Source organism: Metarhizium robertsii (assembly GCF_000187425.2).
Source record: "Metarhizium robertsii ARSEF 23 chromosome Unknown MAA_Scf_3, whole genome shotgun sequence".
In the NCBI taxonomy this organism is placed as follows: Eukaryota; Fungi; Ascomycota; class Sordariomycetes; order Hypocreales; family Clavicipitaceae; genus Metarhizium; species Metarhizium robertsii.
This window is the reverse complement of record NW_011942171.1, coordinates 278,126-289,642: the sequence shown is the minus strand read 5'-3', so window position 1 is coordinate 289,642 and position 11,517 is coordinate 278,126. Positions and strand designations below refer to the sequence as shown.

Below are 11,517 nucleotides of genomic sequence, written 5' to 3'. Positions count from 1 at the left end.
TGGTTGCCCGACGAGCATTCGTATCAAGCTACTTTTCCCTGCGCCTGTGCCGCCGACAAACGATGCCTGGTGAGGATGGAAATTGCATTTTCGCGAGTATCCTTTGTATATGTGGCCCTGTGAGCTTCTGTAGCTGCGTCTTCGACCACGTTGCGCCTGGTGCCACTAGCGTCGACCGGTATTTGGGAGCACCAGACTGGAGGCAAACGTAGTCATTCTTCGCCTCGGGGAATGCAACCAAGCTTCACGGAGGTATGAGAGCTTCAAGACAACTACAAGAGACGGCAGGGATGCTCTGTTGACAGGAGCCGTCGCAGATGTATCGGACCATGATAAGTATTGAAGGAATTTTGGAGCAACTGGAGTGGTGGTTGCCACTGGTTTGGGAGTGATGGCTATTCCAGGTTAGACAAGAAAGGAGGCGGAGACGAGCGGGAGACGAAGTTGACAACTCCATAGCTCTTTCCCACTGCGAGGAACCCTGTGGGGTTAATGTCACTATTGGCAATTTGACTCAGAGTGACTGAATTCAGCGCTTGAGATCTGGTGTTTTCGGCATGCGTTACAAGCTGACACTGTGCAATATGACTTTGGCCCATGCGCCCAGCCAATACTCAAGTGCTGTCTGGTGCTGGTGCCAGTGCCAGGTGTATCCCGTGCTACCAACTTTAGAACCAATCAATTGCTGGCCCAGCCGAACATTGGCCGAACGCCAGCACTTGCACAGTGTGCCTGTACAGTGCCAACTTCTCTCCATGTCTCCTTTTCGCACTTGCAGCAGCGTCGCCAGATGACATGAACCCCGTTTTGAGCTGCTGCAACCCCAGCACTTCAGAGTTCCACCAATTAACGGCCAAGCCATTGCATTTCAACGATGCCATAGGAGAGCAATCGGTACATTGTGAACGGGATCGGTTCATCCAACGAGTACGCAATCGCGAGGCTGAACCTATCCAACTCGCCTCATCTAGCTGTAACAAGACTTCTCCCTTTATTTTGTCCGGGGAAGCTACAATTTCATCATTTTTATCCAATTTTCAGACCTTCAGAAATGCGTCTTACACATTCCTTTACGGCATTGCCTCATATATTGCCCGGGCCGCAAGGTCCGAAGTGAGGTGGCTACAATGCTGTAGGTGCCCGTTCCACTTGGATACCAAACTGGATAAAAGCAAGTTGCTAATGGCATCCAACTGCCTCGCAGAAAACACAGCCATACCTGTTCTGAAAGCTCTGGCTTATAGCACAGATGATAATTACGGACTATTCTCAACGTATATATCATCCTCGATTATTCTGACGGCAGAAGCTCAGACGACTGGAATTCTCTTCTATCGGTAGACTGGAGCAGACCCCAAACGGATTCGAACTCCGTCAAAAGACAGCCTCAATGGAAATGAATATGCAGCAATTAGAGTGTTTAGTTCATTTACCATTCAGAATACCTACTACAGCCAACATCGGTGTTTGCGGTCGGCCAATTCCTACGCAAATATGCTCCTGGACATTGGCTGTAATATATTCTTTAAAAGCCGATAAGCCGTTGAGATTAGCATGGGTCAAGATGCTACTTATTACCATTAGCTCTTTTATGCGTTTCAAGCAAAGAGATTACTGTGGTGATGGATGCAACGGGCTCTCCGGGGAAACAGTCGGCGCTGTTGACCTTACTTGGTCACATTTCTAATGTTCCCCGTGCTCGCCCAAACGCCAGCATTATCGCTTTTGGTGCAGCCATCTCAATTGTACTAACCTGGCTATAGAGAAGATCTTGCCTAACACCAACCCCCAAGTGCTCTGATCTCGGCCTCGAGCTGAGCTTGCTCATGCTTCAGCCTCTGAATGGCCATGTCGAGTGCATCTAATTCATCTTGGAGCCGGAACGACGAACCCCTTGCTACCTTATTCCGTTTGAACTTGGGCGCTTTTGATGACGACGACATCCCTTGATCGGTCTATGATGGCATTCGTTCTTTGATGCTTCGCATGCCCCAGGGATTGAATCTTAGCCTTCATGGGTTCTTTCTGGTTATTCGTCCTCTCGTGATAGAAACTACATCTGGCGTAGCACACAACGGTGTGTATCTGATCTGAGTGAACAAAGGATAGCAGTACAAACTATAACGCCACTAACGTGCATTAGCCAACCAGATTATGGGATTTGTCGACATTTCGTCCAAACCGGCAAGTCCATCGCCAAGTTCTGGGCCTAGCCTCTCTTTAAAGATACTCTGAAGCGACTGTAGAGTGTTTGTCGCCCGCTTTTTACTCTCAGAGTTCCGAAATTACTTCCTGGCGCGATTTTACAGCTTCAGTTCTTTATAAGGACCCAGTTTCCGTTCCAAAATCAGCCATACATCATCAATTTAAAGATTCATCGCTAAAACATGCCTTCATACGTACAATTACGGGCCGTACCGATATTATTGTCACCAAGCTATCGTCTCTGAAAAGTCGCTCCACTCCCCATCCATACCATTAGGTCGAAATCGAAATCGAACCTTCACAAATTTTCCACTGCTTTGGGGATAAATATCTACCGAGTGAATACGGCACCATTCTGGCACAACTGCTGGATCGGTTGGCTGCGGCTCTTCCAAACACGCCTCCTCCAACTGCATCAGGCGCTCTGCTATTTTGGCATAGGTCATTGCATCCCATGAACCCCCAAGGCTAGGTGTTATCTGTAGCAGTTCAATTGCTCGTCGGCGAATGAGCGAGCTTCTGCATTTTAAGGCAGTGATATATAAGGAGTGTATGATGGCCCTGTCGAGAGCAAATTCTACGTGTTGCCGTGGACTGCCCCCGTCTGAGATGGGGCTCACGGGAAGCGGGCTGAGTATTTCGGACGCGCTGTCTACTATAGCGAGGAAATCACAGGTGAATTGGTCGTATATTGCTTCCTCAGTGTACAATGACGTGGCCACGAGAATGATGCCCGTGAGGCATTTGACTCGTAGGTGGGCTTCTCCGGCGGGGGATAGCCAGTCTCCGTTGGAGCCGGGCGTGAGGTATTGTTTTCGGAATTGATGTAGTTTATCTTCCAGCAACTTGGCTTCTAACAGAAGGTCGAGTGGGATCGATCCCGGGACTCGATAGCGGTAGTCGTCTGCTTTAAGTCGGAGAAAGGTGAACACTGAGCCTATTAGACCCGCAAGCTCGCTCTCTGGGTCTCTAGAGACTTTTTTGAGACTGAAATCCGCCAATTCTGTGATATTTAGAGCCATTAGGGGCGATCGCATGCCAAGAAAGACGGAGACCTGCAGGTCAAGCCTGGTGAAAGCCAGAACCAAATCTTGATCAACTAAGAATAAGTCAGTATCTGAATATACATTACAACGCCCCTCAACACTTCTAAGGGGCAGCTACATACTCGAGTCGGCATTGGAGTTAAGAATTTGAAGGCTATGGTCCAAATGACAGAGAGCCATCTCGGGATTTCTCATGAGAAGCTCAAAGCAGATGCACACAATCGTACACAACAAGATGACATTGATGGATCGTCCGTCGCCGTTCGGAATCATGTTCTGCATTTTGTGTATACACGTGCGATAATTAAGAATAGCAAGCTGCACGTCTTCCGAGACCTCTGTCGCTTTTGGATCCCACACCGTCATCGCCCTCTTAGCCTCGTCGTAGGCATCACACAACACGGTGAAAGCGATGACGGCTTTTAAAAACGCCGGTTCTTCATAGGCAGCCTGCAGCATGAGGCCCTTTAAGGATGGCCGGCCTACGTCTTCCATAATACAATAGACGAGGCGGTGTCGAAAGGCTTCCATGCACTGTTGCTCTTCGTGGTCGAGGCTGCTGATTCTCGAGGGTTGGAAGTGAGAAAGCGTCAAGGGCTGGATGAAGGTGAAGCTGTTGGGCTCTTTCATAACGGGCTGACCGACGCCATCACACTCGCGGCCGGTTCGTTTACAGTTATTACAGGTCGGCCATGTTTCGTCACAACGGACCTTGCGGATCCTTGAACCAAAGCCACGGTTATTAGTACAGGTTTCTTGCGATTCATCAAGAAGGGCTGGATTCGTTATAAAATAACACGAAACAGCACAACTCACTTGCACGTTCTGCATCCAAATTTGGTCTTGGTATAACGGCGCCGCTGTCCTGTCGCGCGTTTTGGTTCGGCATTTGTTCTGACATTTGCTGGCTTCACCATTGTCGATATGAGTTTACCATGGGGCAAGTCAACCGCAGTGCATGCCTAAATCAGGGAGCCCGCCATGCAATGAGACGGAACTGGGGCGTGGCGAGTTTCTTATCCTTCTTTCCCAGAGGTTCTCGAATGTCACTCCAAGTACAAATCCTGTGTGCCCGGGTCTGCCACCGCACAGGAAAATAAGGTTCCATGGGGGCATGCATACCTGTCCGTCGGCCGAGAAAACGGTGATAAACTCTTTTTGAACGAGCACTGCCAAATCCATCCCACCAGTAGTCACAGGCCGCCGGCCACCCTCATGCCTCCTCTCCTATACGTATGTATTACATACAGGAGGAACGGAGGTAAATGCGGGAGTCGTCAACAGGCCGGGAATTGCGCCACCACCACACCGTCCAGACCGGCAGGCATCTGTGGTTCTCGAGACGCCAATGGGCCGCTTCGAAGCCAGCATATGTGCCTTTTTGGCCGCAGCATAGTCCCTGGTATGTCCATAAAGTTTCCACTTAATCAAGGCATCCCCCGAAAGTTCCGTCCTCAGTTCCGCTGTCACATTCGGAATGGCTCCTCCACGTTTTGTGAGGTCGTTCCAAGCGAAGCGGCTGAATTCAGCCCAGCAGGACGCCTACCATCGTCGAATCCATGCCGTTACAACACATGGCGGCGCGTGGGCATTTGCGCCCATGGTTGGCTGGATTCTTGACCTGCCTGCATCTGTTGTGGCACGCGCACCAAAGGTATGCTTCGAGTCAGCGAAGCAGAGAAGGACAAGACGGCCCGTTCGGCGTTGCTGGGTTGCTACCCAAGCGGGAATAGCCTCATGTCAATATTGAGCCTTCTGTCGACACACTCGTTGCAACGTGTCGAGCTGATGTTGCCTCTTGCTGTTGTGCCTTGGTGGCATCACCGAGATCATCTCTGGGGACATGGGCAAATAGCATGGCGTTATAATTTCCCCAGCATTTGGCCATGCCCAATAGTTCAAGCAGCCATACCAAGGCGAACCAGAGCGCGAGATGTACATAAGCACCCATTTTCAAGCATGACCTCAAACCCTCGACTACGCTCCTGCAGCCACATCGTCAATGCTGCCCATGGGGGCCGCCCAATACGTTTACAGCACCCGATGAGCTGCGTTTTCGCTACTCCGTAGTCTTAGTCTTCTTCCTCGTGGCCACCGGGGGGTGGGCACTCTTTGCTGGTGAGAACCACCAAGAAGCGTCTGCGTGGCCATCGAAAGTGGGCGCAATGGTAACACAGCAGTACCAAGACTCCAAGAGAGGCCCTGATCATCCGGCCCCCCCTTTCAAGCAAATCCATTCAGACCCTTTGAACCCTTTCGAAGGAATATCGAGCCCCCTCCCGGTGTGACCGGCTGTGTTTGCCGATGGCGGCGATGCAAGATGGCCGACGAGCAGCTAAATATAACCAATGCGGTATGCGTACTTTGCGCACGTTGGCATGAACAAAATGACCTGTCTCCTTTGACGTTCCTTCGTCGCCTGCAGGATTTGCCGGCGGTCAAACGACCTGACCGCAGCGCTGACTTTGTGCTCAGATGGCCCTTCAACGACCAGCCCTCCACGTTTCCCCTTCCATGCTCCCACATGGCCATTTTCAAAAGCTGTTCAGGTGTCATTTCTCCGTGCCATGCGGAGTAATTTGCAGCTGCATGAAGGATTGTGCCGCTTTCACGGAGTCCGGAGTACATGGCAGGGTACTGTACCACAAACAGCCTGGGTTTCGTCCAGCCTTTGGCTCACTCGCGGACCTCTCGCATCCAAGTTGCCCAGCTGATATACCAGCAAGGTCAACGGCAAGAATAGCACAGCATGCTCGTCGTTCTCGTGCACCGGTCGTAGTCGACCGAAACAAGGCTGCGTCTAGCAGAGCCGCGCGGGGAGCCGAGTCAAGCACTTGTGATTCTGCCCCTTGGACAACCAACTCTGTCCAGGTTATGCTTTACCTATTCTATTTCAACTTTATTGACGAGACATGAAGACCTTGTGTTATTTACAAAATAATATGGAGAGCAATTGTCCGTCCAAGAAAGGAATTAGGGAATACCTAGTCACACGTGCGGTAGCTCTGTGAATCCAACCACGTCCTCCGTTTACACCGCCCGGAAAGAAGCCAACGACAACTCCAGTCTATTCACTTGGCTGTTTCCGCCAAAGAGCCGGGCTCTGTTCGCCTCGGTCTAACAGCTCGCTGTCGTTAACTGCCGAGCGCAGCTCCACAACAAAGCAACTCGGCCAGCTCCAACTACACACGTCGTCATAAACCTCCAGGTTCACTTCGTCCATCACGCGGCTCCCAGTCAAATAGATCCGTAAATTCATTGCCCTCGGGAACCTGCAGGGCACAATGGCCATGTTCACTGATAAACTTGATTCACCTGCACGCGCGCTTCCACCCCAAAAAAATTCTTCCGCAGCTCTGCCTGATTGTTTTTCGCCCAATGTTCTCAACTGCTCAACACGGCTACCCTTCTGCACGTTGAGTTTTTTTTTTTTGTAACCAACATTTGCCATCCGTCTCTCAAGGTCGTCGAATATCGTAATTATTTGTTCCGAATCATTGAATCAAATACAACGCTCAGAGCTTGATATCGCCATCCTTGAAACTAGTTGCTTGGCATGAGTCTCCAGCACCGTGATGCAGGCGACTCTGTTCGTCACATCTCAGAATCATCCGGTGCGTGTCGCCAATTTTCCAAAGAAGAAGAATAGCAACGATACCATCTTTACTTAAACTCATTAGCGTTGGATCGAATTGTCCCTCCTTCGAATCAGCTGCCAGGACGGCGGCCCAGCTGGCTCACTACTACTATCCAAGTTCAACCCAGTCAGAATGAGCAACCTCGTCAGCATCCCGGCCTTCAAGGTAACCATTTTCGCGGAAGACTAGCCTCCGCCATCAACAGCCAGACATTGCAGACGTCTTTGAATAACACCTCGAATTGCCCTTCCACTTTGACCACTCAGGTTGCTGGGTTTCGCCTTCCATCGCAGTACGATGGCACGCGAAGGGTTTCTGGAAGTGGCATTTGGCCTCTGACGCCTATAATTGAGCATCCCAGTCTCGCTTCTTGTTCTGTGATGCCCTCACACCATGGGTCTACTAATGCTTTCGTGGCCTCACATCCCTATACACCAGCTTCTTCTGATGCAAGGATGGAAGAGTTGTCCCATCAACTCCAGCTCCAGAAAGTCAAAGCCCCGGCCATGATTGGCAACACTTTCGTCTCAAATTTGATTCAGCAATCGACTACAGTCGGGCGCAGTACCGAGGGTGTTCTATCTGCAGTCACTGTTGGGACCCCTAGAGTTGCTGCAAACAAGGATGGTGTTCCAACCGGCAAACGTAACCACGAAGGTGCCAAGGGTTGTATTCTCAGCGGCAGCTATGCGCCCACCAACCCCGGTAGCCCTGCTCATGCTTACGCCCACGCTGGGCTCCCTCGTCCTGTTGGTCGTATAGGCTCTGCTGGGCTCCATGGCTCTGCCACACCCCGTGGGTATCACGAGTTGTATAATCCAAACGGCGCGGCCATGGCTACTAGGTCTGGCGGGTACATGAGTCCTACTCAGGTTGAGCCCAAAGAACTCGGTACTCCCACCAGTCCACCCGAGTGTGCCAGTCCAAGCGACTTTAGTCATTCGAAAGACGCCAATATTGCTGCTGGAGATCGATGCCTTCCTCCTGGATCTCGCGGGCATTCGGCTCCTGCTCGTCCTCCCACCCACTCTGTTGGTATCCCTGGTGTCTATCGACCTAGTGATACCAGAGGTCCGTTTGGGCGTGTCCAGAATCCCTCCATGTATCCCACCCCTGACACCTTCCAGGATGCCAATCATCAGGGGAAATCCATAGCAGTAAGATGGGAAACAATACCTATCAGTAGAAAATGCAGCACGCACTAACAGTTCCGGATAGGTCAACACCAGAGGAACCCCGGCCAACCAGCAGTGTAACTCCCAGCCCAGCCTCGCCACAACAAATGCTCTAGCCCCGGGCACACAAGCCACCGGCTTCGTGCCCATGTTGGCCGTCACCCGTCCCGACATGACCGGCCGAGACGTCACGCCCATGCCGCTCGGGAGCCAGGCCGTCATCGACTTGAAGTTCTCCCCCCACTACCGCGGCATGCACACCGAGGCCAACGCCAGCGCAGATCACCTCCCGCCGGACCAGAACTGCTCCCTCTGGATCACCCAGCTGCCCGCGGACGTCAAGGTCGCCGAGCTCCTGGGCAAGATCCGCAACGTCGGCCGCGTGTACGCGACCGTGCTCAGCCCCCCGGACGGAAGCAAGCATCCCAAATCCGCCGCCAAGCTCGTCTTCTTCACGCCGGCCGGGGCGCAGAAGCTGCTCGCCCACGGGGAGGGCCACCCCGTCGTTATTCGCGGGCACAGGGCGCAAATCATGCCCAATAGGACCAAGTGCGGTTCGCAGAGCACCGAGAGGGGCGAGTCGCGCGTCTTGATCATCACGGGACACAGGCGATTTGTAAACGAGGCCAGCCTGACGGCGTATTTCGAGGGCAGGTTCACGTTTCAGATTGACAAGGTGCAGACGCTGGTCGAGTTTCAGGACCGGGCTGTGGTCGAGTATCAGTTTGGTAGCTACCGCTGCCAGTCGCAGATGGGCCTCAAGGCGTTGCTGCTGGATCGTCCGAGGGGCCTGGAGATGGTGGAATTCGGTGCCGACCCCTGCGAGGTCGGCAGCGACACGACCTCGTTTACGGTTGCTGGGGAGAGGATCCAGGGGAAAGGGCTGTTTCCTGACCTGGAGCTGGAGTGAAGGGGGAGATATGGTGAACGCGCAAATGAGAATAACTCGGTCTAGATGGAGGCAGTGATTGGGTTGCAGGATGGAACTAGTGATGCTTCTTGTTGGCACGCCCGAATGCCGGTTTGTATTGGTATTGCAAGTACTTGTTGCGAGTTGGACAATGGGGATTCGAGGACCAAGGCGAATGAAGACAGCTGCTGTTCGGAGCTAGATGGTGCAGAAGAGCAAGAGGCATCGACCGACTTACTCTTCATATGGGAGTTGGGGCGAAAGAAGAAAAAGTCTTGTAAGCGTATTCAACGGGCCATGTAGCGATAGATTCAACGGTAGAACACGCCGGTAGGTTTGTCGGCTTTTAATGAAATAAAGGTGCGAAGCTTAATCCTCCACGCCCTTCCAGAACGACCTGAGGTCCTCCTGTCGCGACTTGGTCTCGCAGCCAGTCTCCTCCTCGATGCGCTGCAACACGTCGAGAATGGCCTTGTGCTCGGCCGGGTGGCGGATGCACCGACCGGCCACCCATAACGGCTGCACGGCATTCATCCACGCCCCGTGGTGCTCATTGGAGATGCTAACGGCGCAGATTTGGCGAGCATGCCAAAGAGCAGTGTGGGCTTTGGGCAGCGTCACCTCGGTAGGTTGATGTTGGAGCATGAGGACCGACGCAGTGTGGTAGAGCTGAGTGGCCGATGTGGCGGCAGGATTGGAGAAGATGACAGTTGGAAACGGGGTGTTTGTGGTGGTGGATGGCATCGACATGACGGGTAGAAACGGCGCCGGACGTCTCTCTTGCCAGTCGCACAGGTGCTTCCAGAGCCGGAGCCAGCGAGTGCAGAACGTCGAGTCGCGGCGGTTGGTGGTTTGGGATGAGAGGAGATTTAGGACGCGGGCTGTGAGATGGACGGCGTAGTTTGCCCAGCCGGTACAGTTTGTGGGTTGATACAGTCGCACGTCGTCGTCGTCGGTATTTGACTTGGACCAAGTTGATACGGCCAGGGTCGGGGCGGAGAGGAGGGCGCCGCAGACGTCCGTTCTTGCGAGGCACCAGAACAAGGCTTGGTCGACGCCCCCGACGAAGCCGTTGATCCCGACTGCCCCCATGAAGCTGGCGCATCCGTCGAGATGCCGGTGCCATGATTCGGGGGAGCAGCTAAGCGTCTCTAGGACGCTGAGGATGACGCATGAAGCTACGGCGGCTGTTGAGCGGGACGCCAATTCTGGAAGCAAGAGACGTACGGCTTCTTGATACAGTGCCAGGCTCCGGTCCGTCGGATTCGCCGGCCTTTTCAGCTCCTGTTGTCGTGCAGAAAGGGCGAGGATGGCGCATCGCAAGTGGTCGTTGGACGGTGCCAATGCGGGAAGAGTGTGCTGAAAGTGACGCTCCATGTCGAATATGTCTAGCCAGGGCGCTACGTTTGCGAACCAGTTTCGCCAAAGGCTGCATTCTTCTTCTGTTGATACTATAGCTTGCGTGGTCTTTGATATGGCTGCCAAGCAATCGGGCACGCTGCCAAGTGGTTTATCGTGGTTACAATCTTGACCAAGGTCGTTGTCTTGTCCGCTGACTTTGGTGCTTGGGGTGGCTGGCCTTGTAGACACGTTCGGTCCTGATTCTTGAATCAACTGCTGTCTCAAAATAGAGTAGGATTCATGGTACGCAGAGCCTGGTAGGAATACACCGTCCTCAAAATATGCCCCGCTGGGAGTGAAGGGTTGGTAGTGGTCGAGGTCATCGCAATCGGCAACGGAGCGAACCGGCGTTGGATCCAATCGCACATGTACCGATTGGTGAGTAGGTTCAGTAGACTGGCCTCGTTGGCTGGAGTCGGACAGGTCAGCAACAGATATTTCCGTCTGTCGGCGGCTCGCCGGTGAGACGATGCCATTTATGGGAGGTGTCTCGGGATCTGTGGAAGAAGCGCCAACCGCTGCACATGAATCTACTCTTGGCGCTTCGTTAGGAGTAGATATTTCTGTTTGTTGGACACCTCCAGAATAGCCGGTGAGAAGACGGTTCTCTCTAGTAACACGTCCCGCGCTGAAATGGGCACCATGTTCGTCATGGACGACATTTCGCTGCGACGGCGGTGGAAGGCTATAGTCACGCATCACCTCAGAGGTCACGTCCACAATCCTGTACTGCTTCGGGCGGTGTCGTAAGAATCGGCGCATGGACGGATGATTTCCGGCGAGATGCTGCGCATTCTCATGCCGAAAGCTGAGCTTCAGCCCCCACGAGCATTGGTGTTTCTTCTTTCTGCACCCGCCGCATGATGGCCGCTGCTCATCGCATTTCCGCTTCCTCTGACGACAATTGAGACAGCCCGTCCGTGTCCGTAGGCTCTTGTGATGCGCAAGTCTCTGCTGGGCGTTGTCTTGGTCTGCCGATGCAGTCATGATGGTCGGGCGGAGCCGCAGTTGAGCCCAATGCAGCGCTGGACACGAAAGCGATGCCACCGACGCGCCAACTGGTACGTAGCTAACCTCTTCGGCCCGCGGTATATCAATCGGTGGTCCTTTCCAAGCAAATCCTGCAGCTTGTCACGCCTTGA

General features: G+C 53.1%; 3 protein-coding genes across 3 annotated transcripts; 1 reads left to right on the top strand and 2 right to left on the bottom strand.

Moving 5' to 3' along the window:
* Positions 1-2,429: 2,429 nt before the first annotated feature.
* Positions 2,430-5,202, bottom strand: MAA_00321 (Zn(2)-C6 fungal-type DNA-binding domain protein; the record flags this gene model as incomplete). Its single annotated transcript, XM_007818319.1, has 6 exons — positions 2,430-3,304; positions 3,374-4,027; positions 4,068-4,116; positions 4,500-4,650; positions 4,798-4,966; positions 5,019-5,202. The coding sequence occupies 6 exons, from the start codon at positions 5,200-5,202 to the stop codon at positions 2,430-2,432; spliced, it is 2,082 nt and encodes a 693-aa protein (XP_007816510.1).
* Positions 5,203-7,344: 2,142 nt separating this feature from the next.
* Positions 7,345-8,974, top strand: MAA_00320 (uncharacterized protein; the record flags this gene model as incomplete). The annotated part of the gene is made up of 2 exons (XM_007818318.1): positions 7,345-8,046; positions 8,108-8,974. The coding sequence occupies 2 exons, from the start codon at positions 7,345-7,347 to the stop codon at positions 8,972-8,974; spliced, it is 1,569 nt and encodes a 522-aa protein (XP_007816509.1).
* Positions 8,975-9,343: 369 nt separating this feature from the next.
* MAA_00319 (Zn(2)-C6 fungal-type DNA-binding domain protein) lies at positions 9,344-11,362 on the bottom strand (the record flags this gene model as incomplete). The annotated part of the gene is made up of 1 exon (XM_007818317.1): positions 9,344-11,362. One exon carries the CDS (start codon positions 11,360-11,362, stop codon positions 9,344-9,346), a length of 2,019 nt encoding a protein of 672 aa, XP_007816508.1.
* Between the last annotated feature and the right edge of the window lie 155 nt (positions 11,363-11,517).